Source organism: Marmota flaviventris, chromosome 3 (assembly GCF_047511675.1).
Source record: "Marmota flaviventris isolate mMarFla1 chromosome 3, mMarFla1.hap1, whole genome shotgun sequence".
Classification (NCBI taxonomy): domain Eukaryota; kingdom Metazoa; phylum Chordata; class Mammalia; order Rodentia; family Sciuridae; genus Marmota; species Marmota flaviventris.
Window position 1 is genome coordinate 73,613,668 of NC_092500.1, and position 27,929 is coordinate 73,641,596.

At 36.0% G+C, this 27,929-nt stretch overlaps 1 protein-coding gene across 7 annotated transcripts in view; it reads left to right on the top strand.

Annotated features, from left to right (window-relative positions):
* The first annotated feature begins 713 nt into the window (after positions 1-713).
* Yaf2 (YY1 associated factor 2) overlaps positions 714-27,929 on the top strand; it is a 73,021-nt gene continuing 45,805 nt past the window's right edge. Inside the window, exons 1-6 of one of the 7 annotated variants that reach the window (XR_011707096.1) lie at positions 714-896; positions 1,323-1,448; positions 3,016-3,394; positions 23,977-24,048; positions 24,142-24,241; positions 24,782-24,867. Coding sequence is in view for 3 of the 7 variants with exons in the window: in XM_027934240.2 (XP_027790041.1) it covers positions 871-896; positions 1,323-1,448; positions 23,977-24,048 (224 nt within the window). In the remaining 4 variants the exon portion in view is untranslated. Of the gene's footprint in view, positions 897-1,322; positions 1,449-3,015; positions 3,395-12,469; positions 12,556-23,915; positions 24,049-24,141; positions 24,242-24,781; positions 24,868-27,929 lie in introns of those variants that run through there. The other 6 variants (XR_011707095.1, XR_011707097.1, XR_003582537.2 and 3 more) reach the window with 6 other exon arrangements.

Below are 27,929 nucleotides of genomic sequence, written 5' to 3' on the forward strand. Positions count from 1 at the left end.
CACTCATTTTCTTTTAAAAGACCAGTGAGGCCAAAAAAAAAAAAAAAAAAAAAAAAAAAAAGAAGAAAACGCTTTTGGGATTAAAACAGGGTTAAGCGCTTGGCTTTGTCATTTTCTAATTACGTAACCTAGGGAAAGTCACCTAATCTCTCTTGAGCTTCGGTTTTGTTTCTTCTAAATTAAAGATGACAATCCCTACTTGATGCAACACTCGTGGGCATAAAAGCGGACAGCTTTTGAAAGCATTTGGCAATGGCGCTCAATGTGGGTTTTGCCTTCCTTCAGGTGTCCTTGAGTCAGGTCCTGAGTAGCCAAAGGCGGCTGAAGTCAGGGAAGCGTTTCTACCTGGAGATCCTGCGCGGGCACTCCTGTCCCGAGCTGGGATGGCCTCCAAACGCCAGCCTCTCCTCCTACCAAGCTTCGCGCTGGATGACAGAGCATCCCCAATCACTCTCGGGACAGACGCTTCGCCCGCACAAGGGCGCTGGAGCACGCCGCAACCCGGCCAGCGTGGGTGCGAGGGGAAGCCGGGAACTGGGCAGCAAGCGCTGCGGCGCCCGAGGCCGCAGCGGCCACCCCCGCACGGTCCGCCCACTCGCCCGCTAACTCGCCTCTGGTGCTGGGCCGCGCTGGCCGCGTTTGAAGTCTCCGGCGCGGCCGTTGGTTGGCCGGCGCGGGTCACGTGAGCCGGGCAGGAGTTTCCCCGACAGCTGGAGGCTGCGTGGGATCCGGCGGCTCCGGAGCTCGGCGGTGCGGCCTTCCCCGCCCCCCTTCTCTTCCCCCGCCCGCTTCCGCCCGGCTTATTATCCTCCGTATTGACAAACAGAGCGGCCGCAGCGGCGACTCTGGGAGTGCGTTAGTAGCCGAGCGATGGGAGACAAGAAGAGCCCCACCAGGTAACAGCGCGTGGGCCCCGGGGCCCGGACTTGCAGGCGGCGGGGCCTTCGCGCGGGGCTCCAGGCGGCCACTTCGCTCGCCGCACGGGCACCGGGGCGAGAACGGGGGCGGCGCCGCTGCTGCGCTAGCACTGCCGCGTGAGGGGCCGGCGTCGGCCGCCCCACAATGGAGCCGCGATGGCGGCGGCAGCGGCCCTAGCGGCAGCCCCCGGTGTCAGAGCGGTGGCGGCCGCGGCGAGTGCGGCGGGGCTCCAGCCCTCCCCTTTCCTGGTTCCCTCCCCCTCCGAGACGGAGCGCTGCGCGCCGGGGACCTGCGGGGCGGGGGTCGCAGAATTGGGGCGGGGGGCGGGGGCGGCCGGGTCTCGGGCGCCGGGCGCGGCCTGCTGATGACCCCGCGCTGCGTCGTGTCCGGGTTGTGTCCTGCAGGCCGAAGCGGCAGCCGAAGCCGTCCTCGGATGAGGGTTACTGGGACTGTAGCGTCTGCACCTTCCGGAACAGCGCCGAGGCCTTCAAGTGCATGATGTGCGATGTGCGGAAGGGCACCTCCACCCGGTGAGTCCCGGGCCTGCCCCGCGGGCCGCCGGCTGCCGGGGTCGCGGCGCACCGGACGCCCCTGCTGCTGCGGGCCCCTCCCGTGACACTCGCAGACCCGTCGGCAGCGGGCGAGACCGAGGTGGTGGCCGCGATAGGAGTCGGGTCACATCGATCGCGACCCACGCGATGGTTTGCGGCGAGGGGTAATTGAAGAGGCTGTAACGTTTTTTTCCTTTTTTGCTGCCAAGAGAAAATAAATTATTTAGGGAGGCATTAGTTCCTGCGATTTAATTCGTATCGCTGGGTATAATGTCTCCTCCCCACTACGGGCATAAAAATGTTGACTGCATTGTTGTGTTAGTGTGCGGGGATCAAGAAGACTGAAATCCTCTTTAGGAGCAAAGGATGTAATTTAATTTTGATCCTCATAAAAAAGTATCTTATTGTAGAATACATAATAGATTAAACCGCTTTTTAAAAACGTGTACGTGTGGAAGAGTCAGACCAAGGTTTTGTTTGGTGTGCTATTCCACTTCTCTCATATTTTCTAAGTAAGTATTTGGAGGTAAACCCAGTCACAGGAACACATTTTTACGCGAAGTATCCAAATATCTTTAGTTTGATTAAATAGCAGCCTGTTAAAAAAACAAGATAAAATGATATCCGCCTATTTTCAGTCTTAGTTTATGGTTTGTAAGCTTATAGTATTATAACTCTGTCTTTTAAAAAGCCACTTAAATGAATTAAGTGGATAAAGAAAGTCATCCAGGAAATTCAAAGTCAGGCGTTCTTGATATGCCAGCACTTAGTTAAAAGAGTTCTTGGCCTTTAGAGGAAGGTGGCCTTTGAATTAATTCATTGTAATCCTGTGATTTATAGCGTAACGTTTAGATAAGGTACTTATTTTGATATTTCAAAGTCTATTAGAATCTTAAATTCTCACAGTAAGCGCATTAAGTTTACTGTTACTTTTAAAATAGAGAGTCTTTGTAATTTTGACATTATAAATATTCAGTAAAAGTTAGATTTCTAAAAATAAGATATCCTGATGGTTTAAACACTTTATTAAATTTTTAAAACATAGGACCAGAAGTTTCAAATTTTAAGATTTTCTGTGTGAAACGACCTGCTTTTGACATGGTTGTCTTTTTGTAAATCTTAGACTTTTGTAGATGAATTTTCATTTGAATTGGATAAAATATTTTGAACATTTTTCAGGATAACTATTAAAAAGCAAACTTTTAAACATTTGCTAAATTCAAAGGAAAATGAGAGAACATTCTAAAAGAAAAAAAAATTACCTACTTGCTATTTTTGGACCCGTGTTTTAAGTATTTTGAAAAGAAGAGCATCATTATGTCATATGAGGTTGGATTTGGTTAAGTGTATACTCATATATCTTTATAGTACTTTGTATTTTAAAAAATTCTCAAGAAGCACCATTTAGGAAATTTCTTTTTTGGCGGCAGGAACTTTAAATCTTAATCTCTGGTACTATATTGTTGCTTTTTGTTGTTCCCTCTCTATTTTCTTGTAGCAATTAGAAAAATACTGAAACTAGAAGAGCCTATATGTTTATTTGCAGGGACAGCAAGGAAGGGGGGAAGCTGTTGTCCTACTCCACAGCCAGTCTTGGGGTTAGAGGAACCCTGAGAAATAGAGTAGGTGGTGGCAGCTCAGAAGAGAAGAAACAGGCTGAATACCTGGCACCTGGAAGAAGAAGGATTATAGTGCACAGGGGAGTTGGCCCAGGACAGAGAAGTGAGCCTACTTTTAAAGAGGCTTGAGGCCCACATGGGAGCCCCTGACATTTTTTTACCAGTACATCTGAGCTCTTGTAGATCCCATTTTTAGTGGTGGAAACATTACTTGAGGAGCACTCAGAGAAGCATTGTCATTTGGATTGAAACTGAAGAGGCTCTGGGCAACCCACCAGAAGTCTAAGGGACACTCTGTTCCTAAAAGTAAGTGTTCTGCACCGTGACACCCTCTAAGCTTCTTCCTTCCTCTCTGAATTGTCTCTTTTCTTTTGACTTTGGCCCTGAGTTAAACCTAAGAGCTCTCATTTCTCTGTTATCTGTTACTTTCCTACTGTTGTTTCTGAAATTAAGAGTGGAATCCATGTTTGGGTAGAACAATGGAACAGGGCATTGTTAATAAGGCAGATATTGATTACACTGCAAAATACTTCCCTCCCCAGTAATGTTAGGAAGACAGGAGTAAAGGACTGCCGAACACTATTGAGAAGCGAAAGTTTCAGTAGTTGAAAAGAAGTAATTCTCCATAGCTGACATGATCATTAGCTATGAGGTGATTTCAAGGATAAGGTTGTGGAGAGCCAGAGCTGGGCCTGGATAGCTGTACAGCAGAAGGATGCAGTTTGCTGAAGACTTGTTTATGTGACAAACAGCCAGGATTTGAATCCTTTGGGTCAGACTGACCTCTGAACTAATTCTCAGTTGCCAAATATGAGGCCAAGTCTAAGTCATCCTAGACATTTGAAACATTTTTTTTTTCTTTTTAAACCTTCAGAAAAGATCGAGTCCATGGTCTCTCTTTAAAGTCTTTACTGACATAAAATATATATATTTTTCTTTAAAGAATACCTAGTTCAAATGCTTCACATTCCAACAGAAGACCATTTCCTTTGCCTATATCCTAGGGAGGTCATGTCAAGCTGTAGAATGAGGTTACATTCGTAGCATGTCTGTCAGAATAAAATATGATTTGACATAGTTTCAATTCCTCAATTGTATTCGCAATTATATTCTTTTAAGTTGATGCCATTTCTGTGATTGAATTTCAATTTTGTATTTGGTGGCCTTTATTTAAATTTGATTAATCTCTTTTAAATCTAGAACCTAAGTGTCCTGAAATTTTCTACATTGTCCTTTTGTGAGAAACAGTAATAAATGTCAAACTGATAGGGTATATTAAAAAGAAAAAGCTATAGCAACAGATTATCATCAAAGGTGCTGCTCAGTCTTCAGAATCTGAAGTTCTTTTTAAGGCAATAAGTGTTCCAAATATAAACATAAGAAAGTAGAAAATTAAGAGCCATTATGAATCATCAGAGAAAATGAAATATTTAGTGTAGTCTGTGTGAAGGTAGAAATGGATATATAACAATTAAAACTGGTATCTTATTGTGTCTGCATTTAGGAATGGAAAATTATTGCTTACTTCACAGAACATATATTTAGAAGTTAAAATGATAGAATTGTTTGTTTTGGTTCTGCACTGTGATCTAAATGCAAACCTATAAAATAAAACCTAGTCTATAGCAGGTTTTTAAGTATAACAGGTAGTGTTATATTTTCTCAGGGTATGCTGTGATAGTTCCATTAGGTTTCTCAAAAGTGTTATTTTAGAAAGCCGCGGAAAAGATGACTTAGAAAGCACTAGGTCTTGTACTAGAAATCTGGTAACTTAAGCTCATATCTCAGAACTACTACAATAGCAAATATTTATTGAGCATCTTATACAAGAGTTGAGCTAGGTATTGGACATACAATGACGAACAAAATATGTTTTTTTTTTGTTTTGTTTTTTGCTTTTGTAAAATTTAACGGTTTTCTTGTCAAATGAGAAGCACTTTGAGCTGGGTAAGGTGGCTCCCAGCAGCTCTGGAGGTTGAGGCAGGAGGATTGCTAGTTCAAGGCCAGCCACAGCAATTTAGCAAGGCCTTAAGCAACTCAGTGAGACCCTGTCTCTAAACAAAATATAAAAAAGGGATAGGGGTTTGGCTCAATGGTTAGTGCCCCAACTTCATTACAAAGTGTTGTTTACAACTTAACACAGTGTTATGGTAAGGATTTGATTATTAATGAAAAGAATTACTTTACCTTCTGTAAAATGAAAATAAACTGTGAAGCTCACATTTCAAAGAATCCCTAAAGAAACTATTATCTGATGAAAATCTTTTCATTATCACTGTTTTCTTGTCATACTTGTTTTCTGTCTTTTAATTTGAGGTTTGTTACTAATTCTCCTAAATCCTTGGTGTGAGAATAGGATTTAAAAAAAAAAAAAAAAGAGGGCCATCTAAATAAGCCTGCCTTTTTTTTTTTTTAAAGAAATACCTGATTCTGATTCTCGATCTTTTTTTTACCCATCTGAGCTTTCTTACCCATCTGAGGAACCTTTCCAGCAACCACTGATTTGTTTTTCAGAGATTCCTTACTTGCGGTGTGTGTGTGGGGGGAGGTTTCTTGTTTGTTTTCTCTCCTCCCTTTATCTTGGGTTAGAATACTCACAGGTTCATTATTTATAGGAAATTGTGAAAGTGATTAGTGTTTGTAAAGTCTGTGGTAGTTGTTTTTGAAGTGTGGAATGAGGAACTGTAGGGGTCCCTTAAGCCCTTTTAGTTAATTTATGCATTTCAAACTGTTTTCATAAGAACATGGGGCCATAATTTTCCTTTTTCACTGTGTCCACACATGTAGTGATGGTGCAAAAGCAGTGGTAGGTGAAAACAGCATTTTAGCATGAATCAGGGCAGTGGCACTAAATTGCCACATTCATTCTAATCTTTACCACCATGCCAGTGTAGTAAAAATAATGCCAGTTTCCCTTAAGAATATCATTTATGAAACGAAGAGTTAGTAGTTTTATTAAGTCTTTGTCTTTAAAATATTCTGATGAAATGAAAAGTGCATGTGAAACACTTCTGTGGCATCCCAAAGTGCAGGGGTTGACTGCAAAGGGAAAGCACTTGAGAAGTTGCTTTTTTTCATAGAACATCATTTTTTTTGAAAGGCCATCTGACAAACTGGTTATTCAAAATTGGATATTTAGGCTAGGATATATAGCTCAGTTGGTAGAGCACTTGCCTGGCATGTACTAGACCCTGGGTTTAATCCCAGCACCATGAAAAAGAAAAAAAGTATACTTTCAAAATTGGATATTTAGCAGTTAGTGTCTTAAAAATGGATACAGTAAGTTTTTTACTTAAAGGGAACAATTTATACTATTTGTTGTCAATAAAAAAATGACAAATGTAAACTAGAATTTTTGAAAGCTTTTAACTTCAACAGTGAGTTTTAGAGCCTCTGAGTCCTTTCTGTGTATTTTTGTATGTATTTACTGTTTTTGCTGTATTGGGGATTAAACTCAGGGCCTCCCACGTGCTAGGCAAGTCCTCTGCCTCTGAGCCACATTCCAAGCCTTTAAAAATTTTTTAAGTTGCCCAGGCTGTTCTTGAACTTGGGATCCTCCTGCCTCAGTCTCCCAAGTTGCTAGTATTATAGATGTGTGCCACTGGGTCCTGCTCTATTTTTTCATTTTTTAAGTTGTTTTGTTTTTTTCTTTTGAATACTTTAATGACTTTTTCTGATTAGTGGTAATATCAATGAATGTAATTTCTGATATTTTATCGTGAAATATGTCAACATTAGGAAGGGCTGCATAACTCTGAACCCATATTTCCTAAAAATCAATATGTGAGAATTCAAAACCATGCATAGATAATTCCTTCAAAATACAAAATAGCAAAGGGTTTTAGGGGAATACTATGAAAACTTTGTTGTGTAGTTTTGGATTTCAAATTGCAACTAAACCTTTGGGGGAAAAAAAACTGTCTTTAGTATCAAAGAAGAATATTTACAATTATTTAAGAAAAGGCTACTTAAATACCTTCTTCCTTTTTTTGACTACGTATCTGTGGGAGTCCAGATTTTCTTCATATTCTTGAACCAAAATGACATATTGCAAAAAAAGTGAATGCAGAAATAGAAACGACAATCCAGATGTCATGTATTAATCCTGATGTAAGAGACTAGCAAAAATATACAGTGTCAGAGGCTGGGGATATAGCTCAGTTGGTAGAGTGCTTGCCTCTCCTGTATAAAGGCCCTGGGTTCAATCCCCAGCACCACCAAAAAAAAAAAAAAAAAAAAAAAAAAAAAAAAACAGTGCCAGTTTCACCCAAAATTATTTTTGGAAAATACAGATTTTTTCAAGAAAGTATCATTTAATTAATGTGATGTTTTATTGTTTAATTTTTTTTTTGATTGGAACCTAGGGCTTGGTGCATGCTAGACAAGTACTCTACCATTGAGCTTATATGCCCTTAACCCCTGTTTTTGTTTCCAGTATAATAATGATAGATAAAATCTAAAGAGAACTTGAGTGTGTATGAAGTGATGGTTTAGAATTTTATTAGCTTAGCTTTTTATACAGAAAAAATTGACTTCACCAGGCATTCTTTTTCTTTCCTTTATTTTTTACTAAATGAAGTTTCTCTGATAACTGGTGTTCTTCCTAATTGTTAAACTCATTGGCTGAATCTCAGTCTTCTTTCAAAGTCAACTCTATGGTGTTTGATATTGCTATCTTTGTTTTTAAATTGGAACACTTCTTCTGAATTTTCCTTTTAAGTTTTTTAAATCAATTTCTGCCTAACCATGTTTTACTTCTCTATATTCCTTATCCTGTATGTGGCATAAACTTCTTTCTGGAACCTAAGCTGAAACTATCATTGTCTCAGCTTTGATTCTAACTTCTTGTCATTCCTTATATACATCTATTTCTCCATCTCAAATCTATTCTTTTTTGAGTTTTTGTAGCTGTAGTTCAGAAGTCATATATTATTTTTTTAACTGAACAAATTGATCTCTGGAATGCTACTAATATTTTTTTTTTTGAAGACTATCTGGTAATGTTGGTCCCTACATATTAAAAAAAAGTGGTCTGCTGTGGCTGCTGAATAATGATGAACTTCTAAGCATGACGTTCAAGGCTGTAATAATCTATCCCCAAATTGCCTTTTTGGTGTCATTTCCTGCTGCTTATCCTAATCAGTCCTTTGCTATATCAGCATTGAAGTATATTTATCAGATGATACTCCTAAAGAAACCTTCTGGAATTACCCTCTCCCTAACTCCAGTTAGCATTCATGTTGTTTCTATGTACGTATGTATGTATGTATATGTAATTATTCCTAGAGGATCTATATGTTGTAGTATAATTGTCTAGATTTTTATCTACTCTACAGGGCAGAGACTCTGATTCATTTTGGTATACCCCAAACTAGTAAAGTACCTGGATCATTATAGGTATATAAACTTTTTCAATTAATGTTCCTTTAGTTTTGATTTTCTTTTTTGATGCTGATATCGGTTTTCCAATAATTTTCAAAGATTGTGTTTGAAAAATACAGGCTATTTTGTTCACAAGTTGTAGGTTTATATTAATTGTTTTAGCATTGTTTCAATGATAATGTTGTATATGAATTCCTTAGTACTTTAAAGGTGCAGCTTTGGAAAGTTGTTGTTATTCTTATGATCTCATTTGAAACCACATAGGTCTTGTTATGAAATATAATTGTTGACTAAATTGTAAGTTCTCTTGTGAATGACTTTAAATTTAAGATAATTTTCCTTGAGAGCCTATCAAAAACTAAAATATTCTGTACGTAAAATTGTGGTATTTGAGATTAGTTGAAAAATAGCATTTGGATTTTATGTTTGTTTGGACTGTACTGAATTTAAAATAAAATTGGAACTAATTGAATTTAATTATAATTAAAATGAAACTAAATTTTATGATTGAGGTAGTAATGTTTTATCTATAAACTTGTACTTTCTTTATGAAGTACTTCAAACTGAACCCAGGGCCTTACATTGGCATTACCTCTGAGCCACATACCCAGCCCCACATTATCGTTCAGTTACATGTATTCATCCATTTCCTTGCTGCTCTTTGAGTTTCTTATGTGAAATTGGAGTTTTTTGTTACTTTTTTGAAGGTGCTTGGCAGAATGCCTTGGAAATAATAAGTGTTCAATAGAGGTTTGTTGAAGCAGGTGTATATAGATATTAGGAAAAAACAGGTTATTGGGTTTTTAAAAATACAACCTTTGAAAAAGTGGGAATTCTGATGTAGGATATATAAGTCACTATTTGCCCTTCCATACATATGAGTGCATTATTGGAAGTGGTAATGACAAAATCGTAAAATTCTGCACAAGCTTATTGGGCATATATCATAGATCATGAACGATGCTAAGATGATAGAACTATGGATGACTCTGTTTTAGGCCTCTACACGGACGATAAATGGTATTTGCAAATGATATACAGAAAGAGTTTAAAATAAATTTTCAAACATAGTCCTAGTTTTTGAAGAAGACCCATTCTCAGATTAAGTATGAAATCAGTTTTTTTGACTGATGGAATTAACACATGCCTGTAATCCTAGCAACTCTAGAGACTGTGGCAGGAGGATCAAAAGTTCCAAGCCAGCCTGGGCAGTTTAGCCAGATCTTTCTTAGCATCATGGCCAATATGCAGTTTGGTTGATTACCTTTCTCCCCTATGAAATTTCAGCCAAATGATAGTCTTTGAAAGGGCTGCTATTTCATTGCTGGTTAAAACTTTCTTTTTTGTATACAAATGTGTGTATATTTCAAAGAAACTGTTATTTTTTAAGATGATAGTTGTCATATAATTGAAGTAAGATTTCAGTAGATCAAAATTTTCTGCCAAGTGTATTGCCCATATATCTAACCTTGAAGGAAAGAGGAATAAGCAAAGAAACTTTACCCAAGTAGGCTAATCTTAATAAATCTCTTTGTTGAAGAGAAAAGGATCCAGAAATAAATTAGTATTCAGAGAACCTGGGTTTAATCTAGAGTCTAATTCCTCTTCATCATCAGCTATATAGAGTGGCTTGAGGCCAATAAAAGGATATATAGGAGTGCATTTTGAACACAATAAAGCATTACACCAGTGCTTTGCCTATACTAAATTTACATACTAAACACTTTAAAAATAATCTCACAAACCATCCTTTTTTTAAAAAAAAATTTGTTTTTTAGTTGTAGTTGGACACAATACCTTTATCCCATTCATTCATTTCTATGTAATTCTGAGGATCTAACCCAGGGTCTCACACGTGGGAGGCGAGCGCTGTACTGCTGTGCCACAACCCCAGCCCTCACAAACCATCTTTGAGAAACAATTTTATAATAGGATTACCTTGTTAAGTTTAATGCCTCTTTCTTGTTGGTTATGTTATCAGTCACCTTCAATATGCTATTCAGGAGTTTGGTTTTGTTTTCCTTTTCTTTAAACATAATTGTAAGGCCTTTTTATCAGTGGCAGTAAATGGTGACCTTTGCCATTAAGGAATATATTTGAACAATTATTGTTATGTTAATTTTCAGTTATTGTAGTTTTGGGGGGGAGTAGGAATTTACTTGTGTAATGCTTCACTGTGTTCAGGGTGGGTTCCTATTTAGCCTTCATTTGCTTATCAACCTCCCTATGCAGCTAGTGAGGAAGCTGGTCATCTAGTCACAGAAATATATTAGACCCTAGATTGAAACCCAGGTTGTCACAACTACTGGTTGATCTTTTCACCCTTTCCTCCCTGGTAAAGAGGTTTATAAAATTATCCTACTAGGTGAAATGTTTCTTTGCTTATTCATCTTTGCTTCAAGGTCAGATATGGGCCATTATATTTGGTAGAAACATTCTGTGGTGTATCAAGTTTTCATTCAAGGATTTAAGTGGGATTTTCAAAACCATGTATTTCCCTTAAGTAATTATCCCTTTAAAAAACGTATTAGTAAATAATTCTTTACAGCTTATAATTTTAGTGGTATTGCAAGTATATAAAATATTATGTAATTGTGACTTTATTTATTAAATCAAATATTTGTTGAATACCTACACTGCTTCATTTATCAGCTTTCATGATTACTACTTAAACTTTGTTATGTGAGCTGTGATTAGTAACGATTTACTTTAAAAGATTCTGTATCCATTTGGTAATTTTGTTTATTCTAGAAAGTTATAGAATTATCATTAGAGAATTCTCAAGCAAAGGAGCTTTCCAAGATTCTCCAGAGTGGTCATTTCCTGAGATAGACTACTTACTTTACACATGAAAAAGGATGAACATCCAGAAGCAGTAACACACACCTGTAATCCCAGTGATTTGGGAGGCTGAGGCAGGAGGATCTGTAAGTTCAAGGCCAGCCTTAACAATTTAGTAAGACCCTACGCAATTTAGGGAGACCCTGACTCTAAATTAAAGTGCCTGTAGGTTCAATTCCTAGTAACCCTTCCCACCACCAAAAAAATTAAAACAGTCTTCAGAGGGTAGACTGAGGGGTTTGTGGTAAGAATATTGGTATTAAACGTTCAAAATGGGTTGAGATCACTATTGTTTGCAAATCCTTCTTATTGGGATTTTCAGCTACCCTGGAAGATTCTAGTGGTAATGTTTTAGCAATCTTCTGGGTGGGATCTTCTCTGGGTTTTTTTTTTTTTGGTGGGGGGGGACTCATGGCTCTACCTAATGTCCTATTTATAGTAAAAAACACAGGCCAGAAAGATTGTGACTTGTTCAATAGCTGGTTAATGTGAGGTTCACATATCTGATTAGCCAGTCACTTTTATTATCTTGCTGTGGTAGGAAGTAAGTTTGTCTAGCAAGTATCTCCTTAAGGATTTTTTTTTTTACAATTTTCCTAAAACTTGATCTAGTGTTGTACGTTTTGATAACTTCTAAAATTAAACCCACTGCTTAGAATAAGAACTACATTGTTCAAATCTGTGAGCAGTATGATAAGTGAGGAACAAAATAACTGTTTTCCCTATGTTAATTGATATTTTGAGTTTAAATGTTAACAGACTTCATTTTGATGTCTTTTTCTTCATTATTATTATTTTTATTTTTGCAGTGCTGGGGATTAAACCTGGGACACTTTACCACTGAGCCATATCCCCAGCCATTTGACATTTATTGTTTTTGAGATAAGAGTCTCATTAAAGTGCCCAGGCTGGCCTTGAACTTGAAATCAAGTAGCAGGGATTACGGGCATGAGCCACCATGCTCTGCTCGCTGGTTTTCTATCAACTTTACATAGCATTTTTCTGTGATGTTCTTTGGAAATTTGCACTATAATTTAATCTTACCATCTTTCACTTAATTTAATGCAGGGTTTTATTATACATTCAAGTTTTCAGTGCAGGAAAGTACCTATTTTACTTGTACATATTTGTTTTTAATTTTTTAAAATATTTTTTTAGTTGTTGATGGACCTTGATTTTATTCATTTATTTATATGGCATGCTGAAAATTGAATCCAGTGCTTCACACATGTGAGGTAAGCACTCTACTACTGAACTACAACCCAGCTCTCGTTTTTAATTTTTATGTGTATTCATTATGAAAATGTAAAACAAAAGAGCAAAAGCAAACAATTTCAAATTTTAGGAGTTCTCTACAGTTATGCATCATTGTAGTTAAGAGTGTGGACTCTGGAACTCTATTCTGTGGGTTTAAATATTGGTTTCACCATTTACTAGCTATGTAATCTTGTAAAAGTCACACAACTTTTTGAACATCAACTGTTTTTTAACTTGTGAAAATGAAGGTTATGATTACGCCTTATAGTTATTATGAGGAACAGTGTACTTATTATCAGCACAGTGTGTGGTATATAGTAAATCCTCAAAAAACTGTTAGCTAAAGCAATCAAATATATTAGATGTCCATGTAGGGGTATATAACAGTCCAGATTGTAAAACATTTGGGTTCTAGTGGGTAACTTAAAAACCAAAGCATAAGAATAAGTGGTTTTTACTAAAAATAGAATTTTCCACAAATTGCTTCAAGGATATTTTTATCTTCATCCTCCTTTATATACACCCTGCTTATCACCCCGCCCCCCTGTGTGTGTGTGTGTGTGTGTGTGTGTGCGCGCGCGCGTGCGCGCGCCCCACATGCCTGCTTGTGTTTGTGTGTGTTGCCTAGTGTCCTGATATGGACTGTCACATAAACTCTTGGGCCATATTAGTAAGTTTTAATATGTAGGAAGTACAGTAGGAGTGGGTAGCAGTGTAATGAGTAGACTTAAGAATTCAGCAGGTGAAAGCACCGTGTCTATGTCTATTTATTTATTTATGATAGTGGAATGTATTGCAATTCTTATTACACATATAGGGGACATATCTCTGGTTGTATACAAACTAGATTCACACCAATTAGTGTCTTCATACCTGTACTTTGGATAATAATGATCATCACATTCCACCATCATTAATTACTCTATGTCCCGTCCCTTCCCCTCCAACCCCTCTGCGCTATCTAGAGTTCGTCTATTTCTCCCATGCTCCCTCTCCATATCCCACTATGAATCAGCCTCCTTATAAAAAAACAAAAAAAAAAACATCAAAAAAAAATCATTCGGCATTTAGTTTTTAGGGATTGGCTGACTTCACTTAACATTATCTTCTCTAACTCCATCCATTTACCTGCAAATGCCATGATTTTATTCTCTTTTATTGCTGAGTAATATTCCATTGTGTATATATGCCACATTTTTTTTTTTTTAATCCATTCATCGATTGAAGGGCATTTAGATTGGTTCCACAGTTTAGCTATTGTGAATTTTGCTGCTATAAACATTGATGTGGCTGTGTCCCTGTAGTATGCTGTTTTTAAGTCTTTTGGGTATAGACCGATGTTGAGGACCACAACCAAGTCAAGATGGCGCCTGGCACTTTGCCAGGAGGAGTGGTTTGTGAAGTAACACCAGCGAGCCATTAAGATGATGAGGATTCCTTAATGACTGACTGCTGTATCTAGATGATGTTAATTAAGTTAAGCTGTGTATAATTAATTGGGTATATATACCTCTGCTGTCCCATAATAAAGCTGCTCCCGCTGTTTCAATCTTCACAGGTTGCTTGTCACCTCCCGGTTATTTGCCCAGCCAGACTGCGGCAGACTGAGAAGGACAGCTGGGTCAAATAGTGGTTCCATTTCTAATTTTCCAAGAAATCTCCCATATTGGCTGCACCAATTTGCAGTCTCACCAGCAGTGTATGAGTGTAACTTTTCCCCCACATCCTCACCAATGCTTATTGTTGTTTGTATGCATAATAGCTGCCATTCTTACTGGAGTGAGATGAAATCTTAGAGTGGTTTTGATTTGCATTTCTCTTAATTGGTAGTGATGATGAACTTTTTTTTATATATTTGTTTATTGATTGTATATCATCTTCTGAGAAGTGTCTGTTAAGATCCTTGGCCCATTTATTGATTGGGTTATTTATTTTTATAGTATCTAGTTTTTTGAGTTCTTTATATACTCTAGTGATTAGTGCTCTATCTGATGTGTAAGGGGTAAAGATTTCCTCCCAAGATGTAGGCTCTCTATTCACCTCACAGATTGTTTCTTTAGCTGAGAAGAAACTTTTTAGTTTGAGTCCATCCCATTTATTGATTCTCAATTTTAATTCTTGTGCTATAGGAGTCTTATTAAGAAAGTTGGGGCCTAATCCCACATGATAGAGATTAGGGCCTACTTTTTCTTCTATTAGACGCAGGGTCTCTGGTTGTATTCCTAAGTACGCAGGGTCTCTGGTTTTATTCCTAAGTCCTTGATCCATTTTTAGTCGAGTTTTGTGCATGGTGAAAGTTTTGTTGCATATGGATTTCCAGTTTTCCCAGCACCATTTGTTGAAGAGGCTATCTTTTCTCCAATGCATGTTCTTGGCACCTTTGACTAATATAAGATAACTGAAGTTTTGTGGGTTAGTCTCTGTGTCCTGTATTCTGTACCATTGGTCTACCTGTCTGTTTTGGTGCCAATACCATGCTGTTTTTGTTACTATTGCTCTGTAGTGTAGTTTAAAGTCTGGTATAATGATGCCACCTGCTTCACTCTTTCTGCTAAGGATTGCTTTAACTATTCTGGGTCTCTTATTTTTCCAGATGAATTTCATATTTGCTTTTCCTGTTTCTATGAGGAATATCATTGGAATTTTGATCAGAATTGCATTAAATTTGTATAGAGCTTTTGGAAATAGGGACATTTTGATAATATTAATTCTGTCTATCCAAGAGCAAGGTAGATCTTCCCATCTTCTTTGACTTCTTTCTTTAGGGTTCTGTAGTTTTCATTGTAGAGGTCTTTCACCTCTTTTTTTTTTTCTTTGCAGTGGTGCAAGCCTTTATTTTTTTCTTTCAGATTTAAAAAAAATTTTTTTTTGCATTACAATTCTTAATACACCTTTACACCACAATTTATCACCTCGTTTGTTAAGTTGATTCCCAAGTATTTTATTTTATTTTTTTGAGGCTATTGTAAATGAGGTAGTTTTCCTCTTTTCCCTTTCTGAGGATTTGTCACTGATATACAGAAATGCCTTTGATTTATGGGTGTTGATTTTATATCCTGTTACTTTGCTGAATTCATTTACTAGTTCTAGAAGTTTTCTGGTGGAACTTTTAGGGTCTTCTAGGTATAGAATCATATCATCAGCTAATAGTGCCAATTTGAGTTCTTCTTTTCCTATGTTTATCCCTTTAATTTCTTTTGTCTAATTGCTCTGGCCACTGTTTCAAATCCGATGTTAATAGAAGTGGTGAAGGAGGGCATCCCTATCTTGCTCCTGTTTTTAGAGGGAATGCCTTCAATTTTTCTCCATTTAGAATGATATTGGCCTGGGGCTTAGCATAGATAGCCTTTATGATGTTAAGATATGTTACTTTTATCTCTATTTTTTCTAGTGTTTTGAACATGAAGGGGTGCTGTATTTTGTCAAATGCGTTTTTTGCATCTATTGAGATGATCATATGATTCTTATCTTTAAGTCTATTGATGTGATGAATTACATTTGTTGATTTCTATATATTGAACCAACCTTGCATCCTTGGGATGAATCCCACTCGATTGTGGTGTGCGATCTTTTTGATATTTTTGTATTCGATTTGCCAGAATTTTATTGAGAATTTTTGCATCTGTGTTCATTAGAGATATTGGTCTGAAGTTTTCTTTTTTGGATGTGTGTTTGCCTGGTTTTGGAATTAGAGTGATATTGGCCTCATAGAATGAATTTGGAAGTGCTGCCTCTTTTTCTATTTCCTGAAATAAATTGAAGAGTATTGATATTAGTTCTTCTTTAAAGGTCTTTTAGAACTTGGCTGTGTATCCTTCCAGTCCTGAGCTTTTCTTGGTTGGTAGACGTTTGATAGCGTCTTCTATTTCATCACTTGAAATTGGTATATCATCCTGATTCAATTTGGGCAAATTATATGACTCTAGAAATTTGTTGATGCCTTCAATATTTTTTATTTTATTAGAGTACAAGTTTTCAAAATAATTTCTAATTATCTTCTCTATTTCTGTAGTGTCTGTTGTGATATTTCCTTTTTCATCATGTAAGTGATTTGAATTTTCTCTCCTTCTCTTTGTTAGCATGACTAAGGATCTGTCAATTTTATTTATTTTTTAAATTTTTTGTTTTATTTGCTGTAGTTAAAAAAGTAAATGTCTGTTTTTAAGGTAGGGATTGTCAGAACATGGTAATGGTCTTTTCCAGACTGCTGCATCTTCTGTATTATGCTGATTCGTCTGTCCTTTATTCCCCTTTCACAAATTCTTTCTAGGTCTTTATGATTGCTTAGGCATTATCCATCTCAGAAAGAGCTCTGTCCCTAAGCCAGAATAAATGCCTTTTAAATTAATCTTAAAGCATTTTATAACAAATGATGATTGTATTTACACAGTGTACTGAAAATATATTAGTCTTGTTTCTTTTTCCTCCCTGAATTGTTCTTTCTGAGGCTAGTACGCACTAGTCCAAGAATCAAATTTCATTTACACCCATATGGCTTTTTGGCAATGATTAAAGGTGATAAATGATACAGTAAATATAGTGTAAGTCTTAGTTAATCATGATGATTGTAAAAGTTCTCAGTGCCTGTGTCACAGTACCTATCAATGTCATAGGTACTGATAATGCTTAACTGAATTGCAAAGACCTTTGTTATTTATTTGATTCTGCTGTTGTTTTAAACTGTTTTCACTTCTGTTTTTTCCTAAGGAACATTTATCAGAATTAAGTTCTTTCATAATCCTGTGAGTTGGAAGGAGTATATTTAATTGTGCATTTCATATTTGGTTAAAATAACTTACATCAGCCTGTATTACTTGCATGTTCAACTTTTTGGGCAGTTTTTAAAAAAATTTTTTAGTTGTTGATGGACCTTTATTTTATTTATTTATCTATATGTGGTGCTGAGAATGGAACCCAATGCTTCACACATGCAAGGAATTCACTCTGTCAATGAGCCACAACCTCAGCCCTTCAGCAGTTTTTAAAATGTTTTCTTTTACTATCAGTGCAATGCATGATTGGAACTACCGCCACTAGCATTTAATTCTATCTTATGTCATTCTTCCTTGTTTGTTGAAGCTTAATTACAAGCAGAGAAACCATTTACTTGTCATTTAGTACTAGTAGTAGTAAGCAATTGCAGCAAGCTAGTCAGGAGACAGGAGTGTCCTGAGCAAGGGTAATGCCAGTGAGGAGAGGGAAATGAATGTATTAGATGTGTCTAGGAGAAAATTTATAGGATTTGATGGTTGATTGGATATGGTTATAAAATGTAGGAAGTTGGGTTGTATAGCAGGGAAGAATCAGGATGAGTACAGGATTTTGGCCAAATTAAGTAGGAGCTTGAATCATGGTACTTCTTATTGAGATAGGCCTGGGAGAAGGAAACAGTTCACATTTAGATTTGTTTAATTTTTTGGTGCCTGGAGGAATTTTGAGAGGGAAGATCTCTGAGTTGGTTAGATATGTGGGGGTAAAGATTGGGAAAGAGGACAGGGCTATAAATACTTATTTGGTAGTCATCAACATACATATTTGAGTTAAAGCCAAGGGAGTGGGTAAAATAGATCAGGAATACAGTGGGCTGCACAGCATGAGAAGAAAGACTTGGGATGAATATTTGAGAAATATCACTATTTTGGTGGGGGGGTGATAAAAGATGAATGTCCCACAAAGAATAAAGAAATGGATGGAAAAAATAATTAGGGAATGGAAGTACAGGAGAGTATAATATTATAGAAACAGAGGAAAGAGGATGTTTTTAAAAGAAAGGGGGATTATTTAGCCATGTAAATGTCCTTTACTTTGATCAGAGAGAATCTTAATTTTTCTGTCAAGTTTCATGTTATATTTAATAGGTGGACATTTGGATCTACATTTTAAGTTCTAACAAGATAATAATCCTGCATAGTGTTTATCCAAATTTTTTTCTGAATTCTATTTGTAAGTTAAATAAAGCTTTTTAATATTGGTAGGTAAAGGTAAGTAAAATTATGTTAGTAACTAACTATTGCCCAAGGAAGAGTGCTGTAATTAATTATATAGTAATATTTATCTTTCAGGGTGTACTTTGAAAGTTGGCTCTTGATTGTAGCTACAGAATGTAATTGATGAAAAAGATACTTAAAATATTGGGTTTATCTTGGTAAGAATATTTTAAGGGCCAAGGGTATAGCTCAGTGATAAAGTGCTTGCCTAGCATGCAAGAGGCTCTGGGTTTAATTCCTGGTGCTGCAAAATTTATTTTTTAAATTGGTAAGCAAATATATAGTAACTTTTAAAATCTTGGAAAATTGCATAGTTACTTGTGAAGGATCATGTATGAAGAAACTTATCTTCTCTTTTTAGGAGGGGTGAATCATAGAACTCTTTATTGATTAACTAACTAAGCACATCATGGTACATTTTATAAAACCATTTTTGATCTATAAGGCAATAGCTGTCTCTGCAGGACACTGAATTTTGATATAATTTATGATGCTTAAAGGTTCAGGTTTTATGAGTGCTAAGTAAAAAGCTATTTACAGCATAGGCAGTATAAGAGGGAAGTAGCTAAGACTCTAGAACTGAATATCACTGAGGGGTTTGTGAATTTTGAAAATAATTTAACTATCCATTAAAGTGGAGATTATGGGGCAGATGATGGGCTGGGTAATGGAGTTAGAAAGGAGAACAAGATATCCCTGCCCTGTTGGAATTTAAGTCCGAATACAGAATACAAGCAAAATAATTGCAGATTTTGATAATAATGGGAATTATTTGAAGTAGGTAGATTACTCTGAGGGGGTGTCATAAAAGCTGAAGGTAAGAGAAAGTGTTCATGAAAAGAGTACTGGTTAACGGCATTAAAACCCTTTTTTTTTTTTAAAGAAATAATTTGTTTTATATGGAGCAAAGACTAACATGTGGTAAGGCAGGGGTGGGTGACATCAAACAAAGCCAGTGAAGTAGGTAGACTACAGATCACAATTTAGTCATAAATGATAATACCTTTAGATTTTGTTGGAAATGTAACAAGAAGCCATTGAATAAAGAGAATGGACTGGAAGGATGCAACAGTGGAAATAGAAAGGTGAGTTAGACTGTTCCTCTAGTTAGGTGGGAGATAATGGAGCATTAATATTTTGAAATTAATTTAGATACAATGGGTTTGTACTTTACTATTATTGATGCTATTGATGCTTTAGTGTATGGTTCCATGTAAAAGGTGATTAATGAACATCCATTGAAGATTTTTGAAAAGTGCAGCACATATATGTACTTTGTGTGAGAGAGAGAGTAAGAGAAAGGGAGAAGATAGATAGGTATGTACATACATGCACACATACATACATACATGCATGCTGGGGATCAAACTCAGGGACTGCCTAGCATGTTAGATAACTGCTCTATCACTGAGCTACCACCTCGAACCTTGTGTGCACTTTTAAAGTTATACTGCAATTAATTATTTTAAAGTTATTATTAACAAGAGCCAAGTGAAGTATAATAGAGGAATTGCTGTTTTAAAGTTTTTAAAATTCATTTGGAAATGAAAAATGAATAACTTTTAAAGGAAAGAAAATGAGGCATTTAGAGCTACTCTTTAAGTTATAGTAACTATTATTGACTTGAGACTAGTGAAATTTATTATTACAGAAGAGAGCTATTGTTTTATAAAATCAGTCTTACAGAGAAAATATTTTACTCATATTTTAGAGATGATTATTAGGAATTGATTTGAAAACTAATGCAGGGCTTCAAAATCTGGACAGATTAATTTTAATATTATATTGTTTTTCCTATCTTTTCTCTCACGAGGCTGCAGTTCAGGTGTCAACCAGAGTTGCAGTTAACTCACGGCTCACTTGAGGGCAGATCCAATTTCAAGCTCACTTAAGTGGATTTTAGCAAACCTTAGAACACATGTTTCTGTCTTACGTGACTGTTGACAGGTTTGGCTGTTGGTCAGAGACATCAGTTTCTTGTCACATGGGCTTTTTAATAGGGCTTCTCTGAACATTGGCAGCTTGTTTGCCCTAAAGCAAAGTATCTGAGACAATAATGCACCCCCTCCCAAAAGGAAGTCACTTTTTATCTACTTTTGGAAATGATAGCAGTTTGGTTTCTGTCTTATTCTAAAGGAATGCTTTCTTGTTGGTTAGCATTATTAGAATTCACACAGGATAGATTTGAATACAGCATCTTAATCTCTGGAATTTTTTTCTAAGCTATTCCAGTAAAATTCATTTTAGCTGGTTTTGTGGAATGAAGACAACCACAAGATGTACTTTTCAGTGCCAGTTTCTAAGTGACCCTTTTGGTTATCTGTGTCTATTCTATAAATATAAACAAACATGTAAGATCTTTGTGCCACATACTTACTCTTCAGTGATTAGAAGTTAAGGAAGAATCTAATAGAAAAATTAACTAGATGACTCTTTTTTATATTTATAATTGGAAATGGAGGTCTTTGTATGGATTAGTCTGTTTCTGTTGTTATAGTGAAATGTTTGGAGCTTGGTAATTTATAAAGAAAAGAGTTTAATTAACTCATAGTTTGTAGGTCAAACATCTATGATTGGGTGGCTCCGTCTGTTTGACCTCTGGTGGGGCCTCATGGTAAATTGTATCATAATGGCAAGAACAAGTGCAAAAGAGATCACATGGTGATATAGGAAAACAGAGAGTAAGGAGGGGTCAATCTTGCTCTTTTTTCTTTTTAATTTCATTCATTAACTTATTTATTTTTAATTTGTTCTAATTAATTATATATGACTACAGAATGTATTTTGACACATTGTACACAAATGGAGCACAACTTCTTCATCTGGCTGTACATGGTGCAGAGTTACACTGGTAATGTAATCATACATGTATATAGGGTAGTAATGTCCCTCTCATTCTACCATCTTTCCCATCCCCACAGCCCCTCCCCTCACTCCCTTCTGCACAATCCAAAGTTCCATCATTCTTCCCTACCCCCCCCCCCCCATTATGGATGAGTATCCACTTATCAGAGAAAACATTTGGTCTTAGGTTTTTTGGGATTGACTTATTTTGCTTAGTATGATATTCTCCAGCTCCATCAATTTACCTGCAAATGCCATAATTTCATTCTTCTTTAAGGCTGAGTAATATTCCATTGTGTATATATACCACATTTTCTTTATCCATTCATCTGTTGAAAGACACCGAAATTGGCTCAGTAGTTTAGCTCTCGTGAATTGAGCTGCTGTAAACAGTGATGTGGCTTTGTCACTGTGGTATGCTGAGTTTAAAGTCTTTGGGTATAAACTGAAGAGTGCGATAGCTGGGTCAAATGGTGGTTCCATTCCAAGGTTTCTGAGTAATCTCCATACTGCTTTCCATAGTGGCTGTACCAGTTTGCAGTCCTATCAGCAGTGTTTGAGTGTACCTTTTCCCACACATCCTTGCCAACACTTATTATTGCTTGTATTCTTGATAATCACCATTCTGACTAGAATGAGATGAAATCTCAGATAGTTCTGATTTGCCTTTCTCTAATTGCTAGAGATAATGAACATCTTTTCATGTTTGTTGATCGATTGTATTTATTCTGTGAAGTGTCTGTTTAGTTCTTTAGCCCATTTATTGATTGGGTTATTTGGGTTTTTTTTTGGTGTTAAGTTTTTTGAGTTCTTTATATGTTCTGGAGATAAGTGCTCCATCTGAGGTGCATGTGGTAAAGATTTTCTCCCATTTTGTAGGTTCTATCTTCACGTTGTTGATTGTTTTTGCTCTTTTTATAACAACTTGCTCTTGCAGTTAATCCCCTCAGAGGGCACCTCCCCCATGACCTAATACCTTTCCACTTGGCTCCATCCCTTAAATGTCCCATTACTTTTCAACAGCTCCATACTAAGGACCAACCTTCCAGCACATGAACCCTTAGTTCATATATACTCAGACCACATCCAAAGCATAGCAGTGTAGTACCCCTTTTGGAATGAATGAATCATTTAAAAACTAATGGTTTTTATTATAATACTCTTCAACCCAGATTTATAGAAATATGAATACACTTTTACCCAGAGATGTTTGTATCTTAAATTAAATAGGAATGTAACAATAATCTTGACAAGTGTGTGTCAACCATTTTAAAGAACAAATATTACCTCATAACAAGATTAAAATGTAAAAATTTCCTTAGAATTATGTTTTGAAGAATGATGACTTTATAGACCATTTTATCCCCTTACTCTTTTTAAAATTTTTTTAGATGTTGATAGGCCTTTATTTTATTTATTTATTTGTATGTGGTGCTGAGAATCTAACCCAGTGCCTCACACATGCTAAGCAAGCACTCTACTACTGAGCCACAACCCAGCTCCTATTTTGTTCCATTACTCTTAAAGGAAAAGCTAGACATTTTCTTTAATTTGTTTTCATAGAAAGAAGAATCATGAAACTACAAGTTTCTCAAAGATAGGGGATAACTGTCTAGCTGGATAATGATAAAGGATTATTAAAACATGTATCTGCATCTAGTACCTACTGTGGCAATGACATCTTTAAAATAATGTGATTAATATACACTGAGTTAAAGGCAATAGCATATCTTCATGTAAGTTTGAAGAGAAAATAAAATTCTGTTGAGGAAGGTTTTTTTTTTCCTTTAGGATATTTTTCTTGAGTGCGGTGGCACATGCTTGTAATTCCAGCAGTTTGGGAGGCTGAGGCAGGAGGATCTCAAGTTCAAGGCCAGCCTCAGCAACTTAGTGAGGTCCTACAAACTTAGTAAGACCCTGTCTCAAAATAAAGAAAAAACAAGGGCCAGAGATGTGGCTCAATGGTTATTTATCATCAGCTGACGTACTGATAAATAACTTTATATGCTTTAATAGTTGGTTTCTTGATAGGTGACAGATGGTTAAAAACTTAGTGATAAATGGGAATTGTACTAATACTTTTAATCTGTAGTCTAAAAAGATTGTTAGTTCATTTTGGTAGCTTCTATATAACAATTAAGTAAATGTTAATGACAAGAGCTAAAAAATGGTAGATTTTGATCAGGAGGAGGAGGAGGAAGAGGGTTATTCTTATGTTAATATTAAAAAATAATGGTGGCATTTCAGTGAAATGGAATAGTTTGATAGCTAATATTTTTGTATGTTAAAACATAACTGTCTTTACAGTGAACATTCAAAAATGAAACTGCAAATCTTTGCTTTGTGTTTCTGATAATGCTAGAAGTTTCTGTTGATGCTCTGGTTTGCAAATTGTTTCTATGTTTACTTTTGTGTGTTCATATATAATAACCCAATGAATTTTTATCTTTTTCTCCTGTAGTTCTATATGTATTAATTATCTCAAATAAAATTAAATAATCTTCTTATTCTGATAGAGAAGAAAAACCTGGATCACTTACCAGTAACTGGAGTTCTCCTATTGGGTAATCTCCACAGATCCACATTCTTTGAAGTTATTGTGAATGCTTCGAGGACCAAGGAACCGTTGAAATTTCCAATTTCAGGAAGGTAAGCAAGTGCACTGACGCATGTATCTAGCATCTTCCAAATCCCCTACCCCCAACTTTCTTACATATACATCTGTACTGCATGCCCCCTCAGTTCCAGTGGATGCCCATCAGGAAGATTCTCATGCTGGACAGAAGGGCAGGAGAGGTGGATCTGTGAGGGAAAAGACCCAATAGGATAACTCAAGTTACTGGTAAGTAATCTAGTTTTTACAAACTTGAGAAATTTTTCTTCTCAAATTTCTTCTCTTTAGGAGGAATTTGTTTAATAGAAAGGAACTTGTTTGAGATAGTTTTTTTTTTTTTTTTATGTCTGATGTGGATTGTGAAAACTATTGTATGGAGTATATTCTGAACTATTAATGGACATATGAATAAAAAGTATGATGGGTATTATTTACATAGTAATTGTTTCTAAAAAATGTATGTTCATTAGCTTTGGTGAATAGTGTAGTTCTAAAGCAGTGTAGAGATATTCTTTCTTTTTTCAGTGCTGGGTATCAAACCCAGGGCCTTGTGCATGCTAGGCAAATACTCTAACACTGAGCTACATCCCCAGCCCCTATTAAATTCTTGTATAAATTTATTTATTTTTCATGTTACTTTTATTAAAGTAAATACTGGTATTATAAATTTAATGCACATACCAAATTTAGTCAAATTATTTTTGTACAGTAGTACTGAACAGTAAAAGTAGTTTTATATTAATTGATGGGCATGTCTTCTCTTTTCAGTGTTGCATATTGAACCCAGGTTTTGTGCATGCTGAGCACACATTCTGCTACTGAACTGCATCCCAAGTCTAACTACTAACTAGCAGGGTTTTGTTGTTGGTGGTGGTTTTTTATTTTTGGTGGTACTAGGGAATTGAACCCAATGGGATTCTACCTCTGAGTTATACACTCAGTTCTTTTAAAAATTTCATTTTGAGACAGGTTCTCACTAAGTTGCTGAGACTGGCCTTGAATTTAAGATCCTTCTCCCTGAGCCTCTCAAGTAGCTGAGATTACAGGCATGTGCTTCCACATCTGGCTGACTAGCAGTTTTAATGACATAATTTTCAGTATACCTTTAAACTTCATTGAAGATATAAATTGTTTTTCAAATATATCTACCACTTCCTTGTTCCTGACAAAAGTGCTTATTGATTTGAAGTGTAGTAGAATTGGTTCAGTTTGAGTTCTGTGATTCTTCAGGTGACAGTTTTTTGAGTTGGTATATAAATGTTAGCATTAGCTAATTCTTTTCTTTTGGTTTCTTTCTCATTTAGTAGTAGTATCAAATAATTCTTCTAAAAGCATTTTTAGCACATGAAGCGTGTAGGGTGTCCTGCTCCAGCTGTTTTATAAACTTTCATTTATAGTAACTGAGGCCTCTCATAATTCAATTCCATTCTACTTAGCCATTTCTTCAACTTGAAACTCATGTTTTGATATTACTTGGGATAGTTGTCATATTTATGCTTTGATTGGTTCTTTCCCATTTTCTTGAAATGACCTTCTCCCCATTCTTCTTTTCTGTACTTTTAAAGTTAAGGCATGCCCTTACTCCTATATCAATTCTTTCTCGCTAGCTGTGTTTTCCCAGTGAAAAAGAAGGGTTTCTGTGGCATTAAGTTAATCTATGGAATGTTCCTAGTACAGTTCCTAGCAGCATATAGTAAATGATCTTGTTAGTATTGTAAATAATCTTGTTAGTATTTGATTGTAACTTGATCTTAAACATGTCTTTGGTTATACTTATCTGTATGACACAGTTTATCTCTTAACTATTAACGTTAGGTTATATTACTATTTTGTGTGTTCCTTGAAAGGGTTTTATAGTTTTTAATTTTCTTCATTTCCTAACATCAGTGATTAAGATGAAATAATACTCATTGAACAATTAGTTTTCCGTGTAGATTGATGAATATACTTAGTTTTTCATGTATGAAACATTCTTTTCCCTTGTCAATACTATGTATACTATATTTTTTGAAAAACATTTTTCCCTTGAAAAGCTTGTATAGTGAAATTCTCATTGGTTGGATTTCTGTGGCATATAAAAAGGAGTGTCTAGTTTTGAGAGTGTTAATTATACTGGCTTCACTTTAAGCTGCTACACAGTGTAAGAAGACAGCCTAGAAGGTGGGTGTGGTGGTACTCATCTGTAATCCCAGCTTCTTAGGAGACTGAGGCAGGGAGATCACAACATGAAGGCCAGCCTGGGCAGTTTAGTGACAACTTCAGCAAAATTAGTGAGGGCCTATCTCAAAACATAAAGAGGGCTGCGGATGTAATGTAAGCTTAGTGGTAAAGTGCCCTGGGTTCAATTCCTATACCTAAATAAATAAATTGAATAAAATAAAATAGTGAAAACAATCTGGAAATTCAGATTACTTGATATTTGAGGTTTAATATCCTAGAAGATTATTGCTTGATTTGCAGAAATATTTGTTTTTTAAGAATACCTGTCAAGTGAAGGAGTAAATGAAATTTATTTTGAAGGTCATGGAGAGAAGAAAATGTTCTTTGGTGGATTGTCTCATGGAAATAATCACCAGAGAATCAGTTCAGGTCCAATCATTAGGCAAGCCTAGATAAAAAACATTTAGTCAAATGACTTAAATACTAGCTTTGAATCTGCTATTGCAAATCTGTGTAATATTCTATTAAAGCTCATAGTTTGTATGGTGTTGTAATAACATAATGGTTGTACTGACAGTGTCCTTATTCTTTGAAGATAAATACTAAAATATTTGAATGTGGTGTATCTTAATGGGTTCAGAAAAAAAGGTATATGAATATTTGGATTTGGTGTGTATATGTATATTTAGAGATAAAAGGAAAGATAAAGCCAATGTGGTAAATATTAACAAATTTGAACCCTGGTGAAAGGTATAAGGTATTCATTTTACTGTGAACATTTCTGTGACTTTGATATTAAAAAAAAATTGAGGAGAAAGTACCTTAAAGAGAACTTTATTGTGCTTCAGCTCCTCTAATTCTAAATGGAAATAATAGAACCTATTCTTTCCATGCCTTGCTCCAAGTAGGCACAGTGGGATGACATTTGGCAGAATAACAGCCAAGAGAACTATAAGAAGTTTTTTTTTCCCTTTTGTCATTAAAAATGAGCTTCAAAATGGATAAATTTTAAATGGAAACTTTTGCCTAAAAGTTTCTTAACTTAAAATATGTCTATTTTAGCCAGACTGCTTGGCACATGCCTGTAATCTCAGCTATACAGGGGACTAAGGTAGGAGGGCCAAGTTTAAGGGCAACCTGTTTAAAATGAAAAGTAAAGAGGATTGGATATGGAGTTCAGTGATGAAAGGCCCCTAGATTCAATCCTCAGTACTAGAAAATATTATTACCTTTTTAAATTGAGGTCATATTGAATTATATTTAAATAAGAACAATTATTTAAAAAATAGTAATTATAAGTTGATATGTAAAGAATTGAAATCTTGAAAATAAAGAATATGATTTTAAAATAACTCCATAAATGAGCAAATAGACACAGCTAAAGGGGGAAGTTAGTAGTTTGAAAATGGAAGTTAGAATTCTTCCAGAACAGCACAGGATATAAGAGATGAAAAACAAGAAAGAAAAACTAAGATATGTTAGAGGACAGGTTGAGAAGCTCCAACATATGTCTAAGTGGAGATTTAGAAGAGAGAATACAATAGTGGAGAAGCAATATTAAAGAAAAAAATGATTAAGAATTTTCAAGAATTAAAAAATGTAGAGCTGGGCATGTTGGAACACTCATGCAGTCTTAGTTACTTGGGAGGCTAAGACAGGAGGATTGCTAGAGCTAGACATTGTCTCCTAAAATAACAATAACAACAACAAAAGGAAATTAATTATAAAATAATTAGAATAGAGTTACAACAAAAGC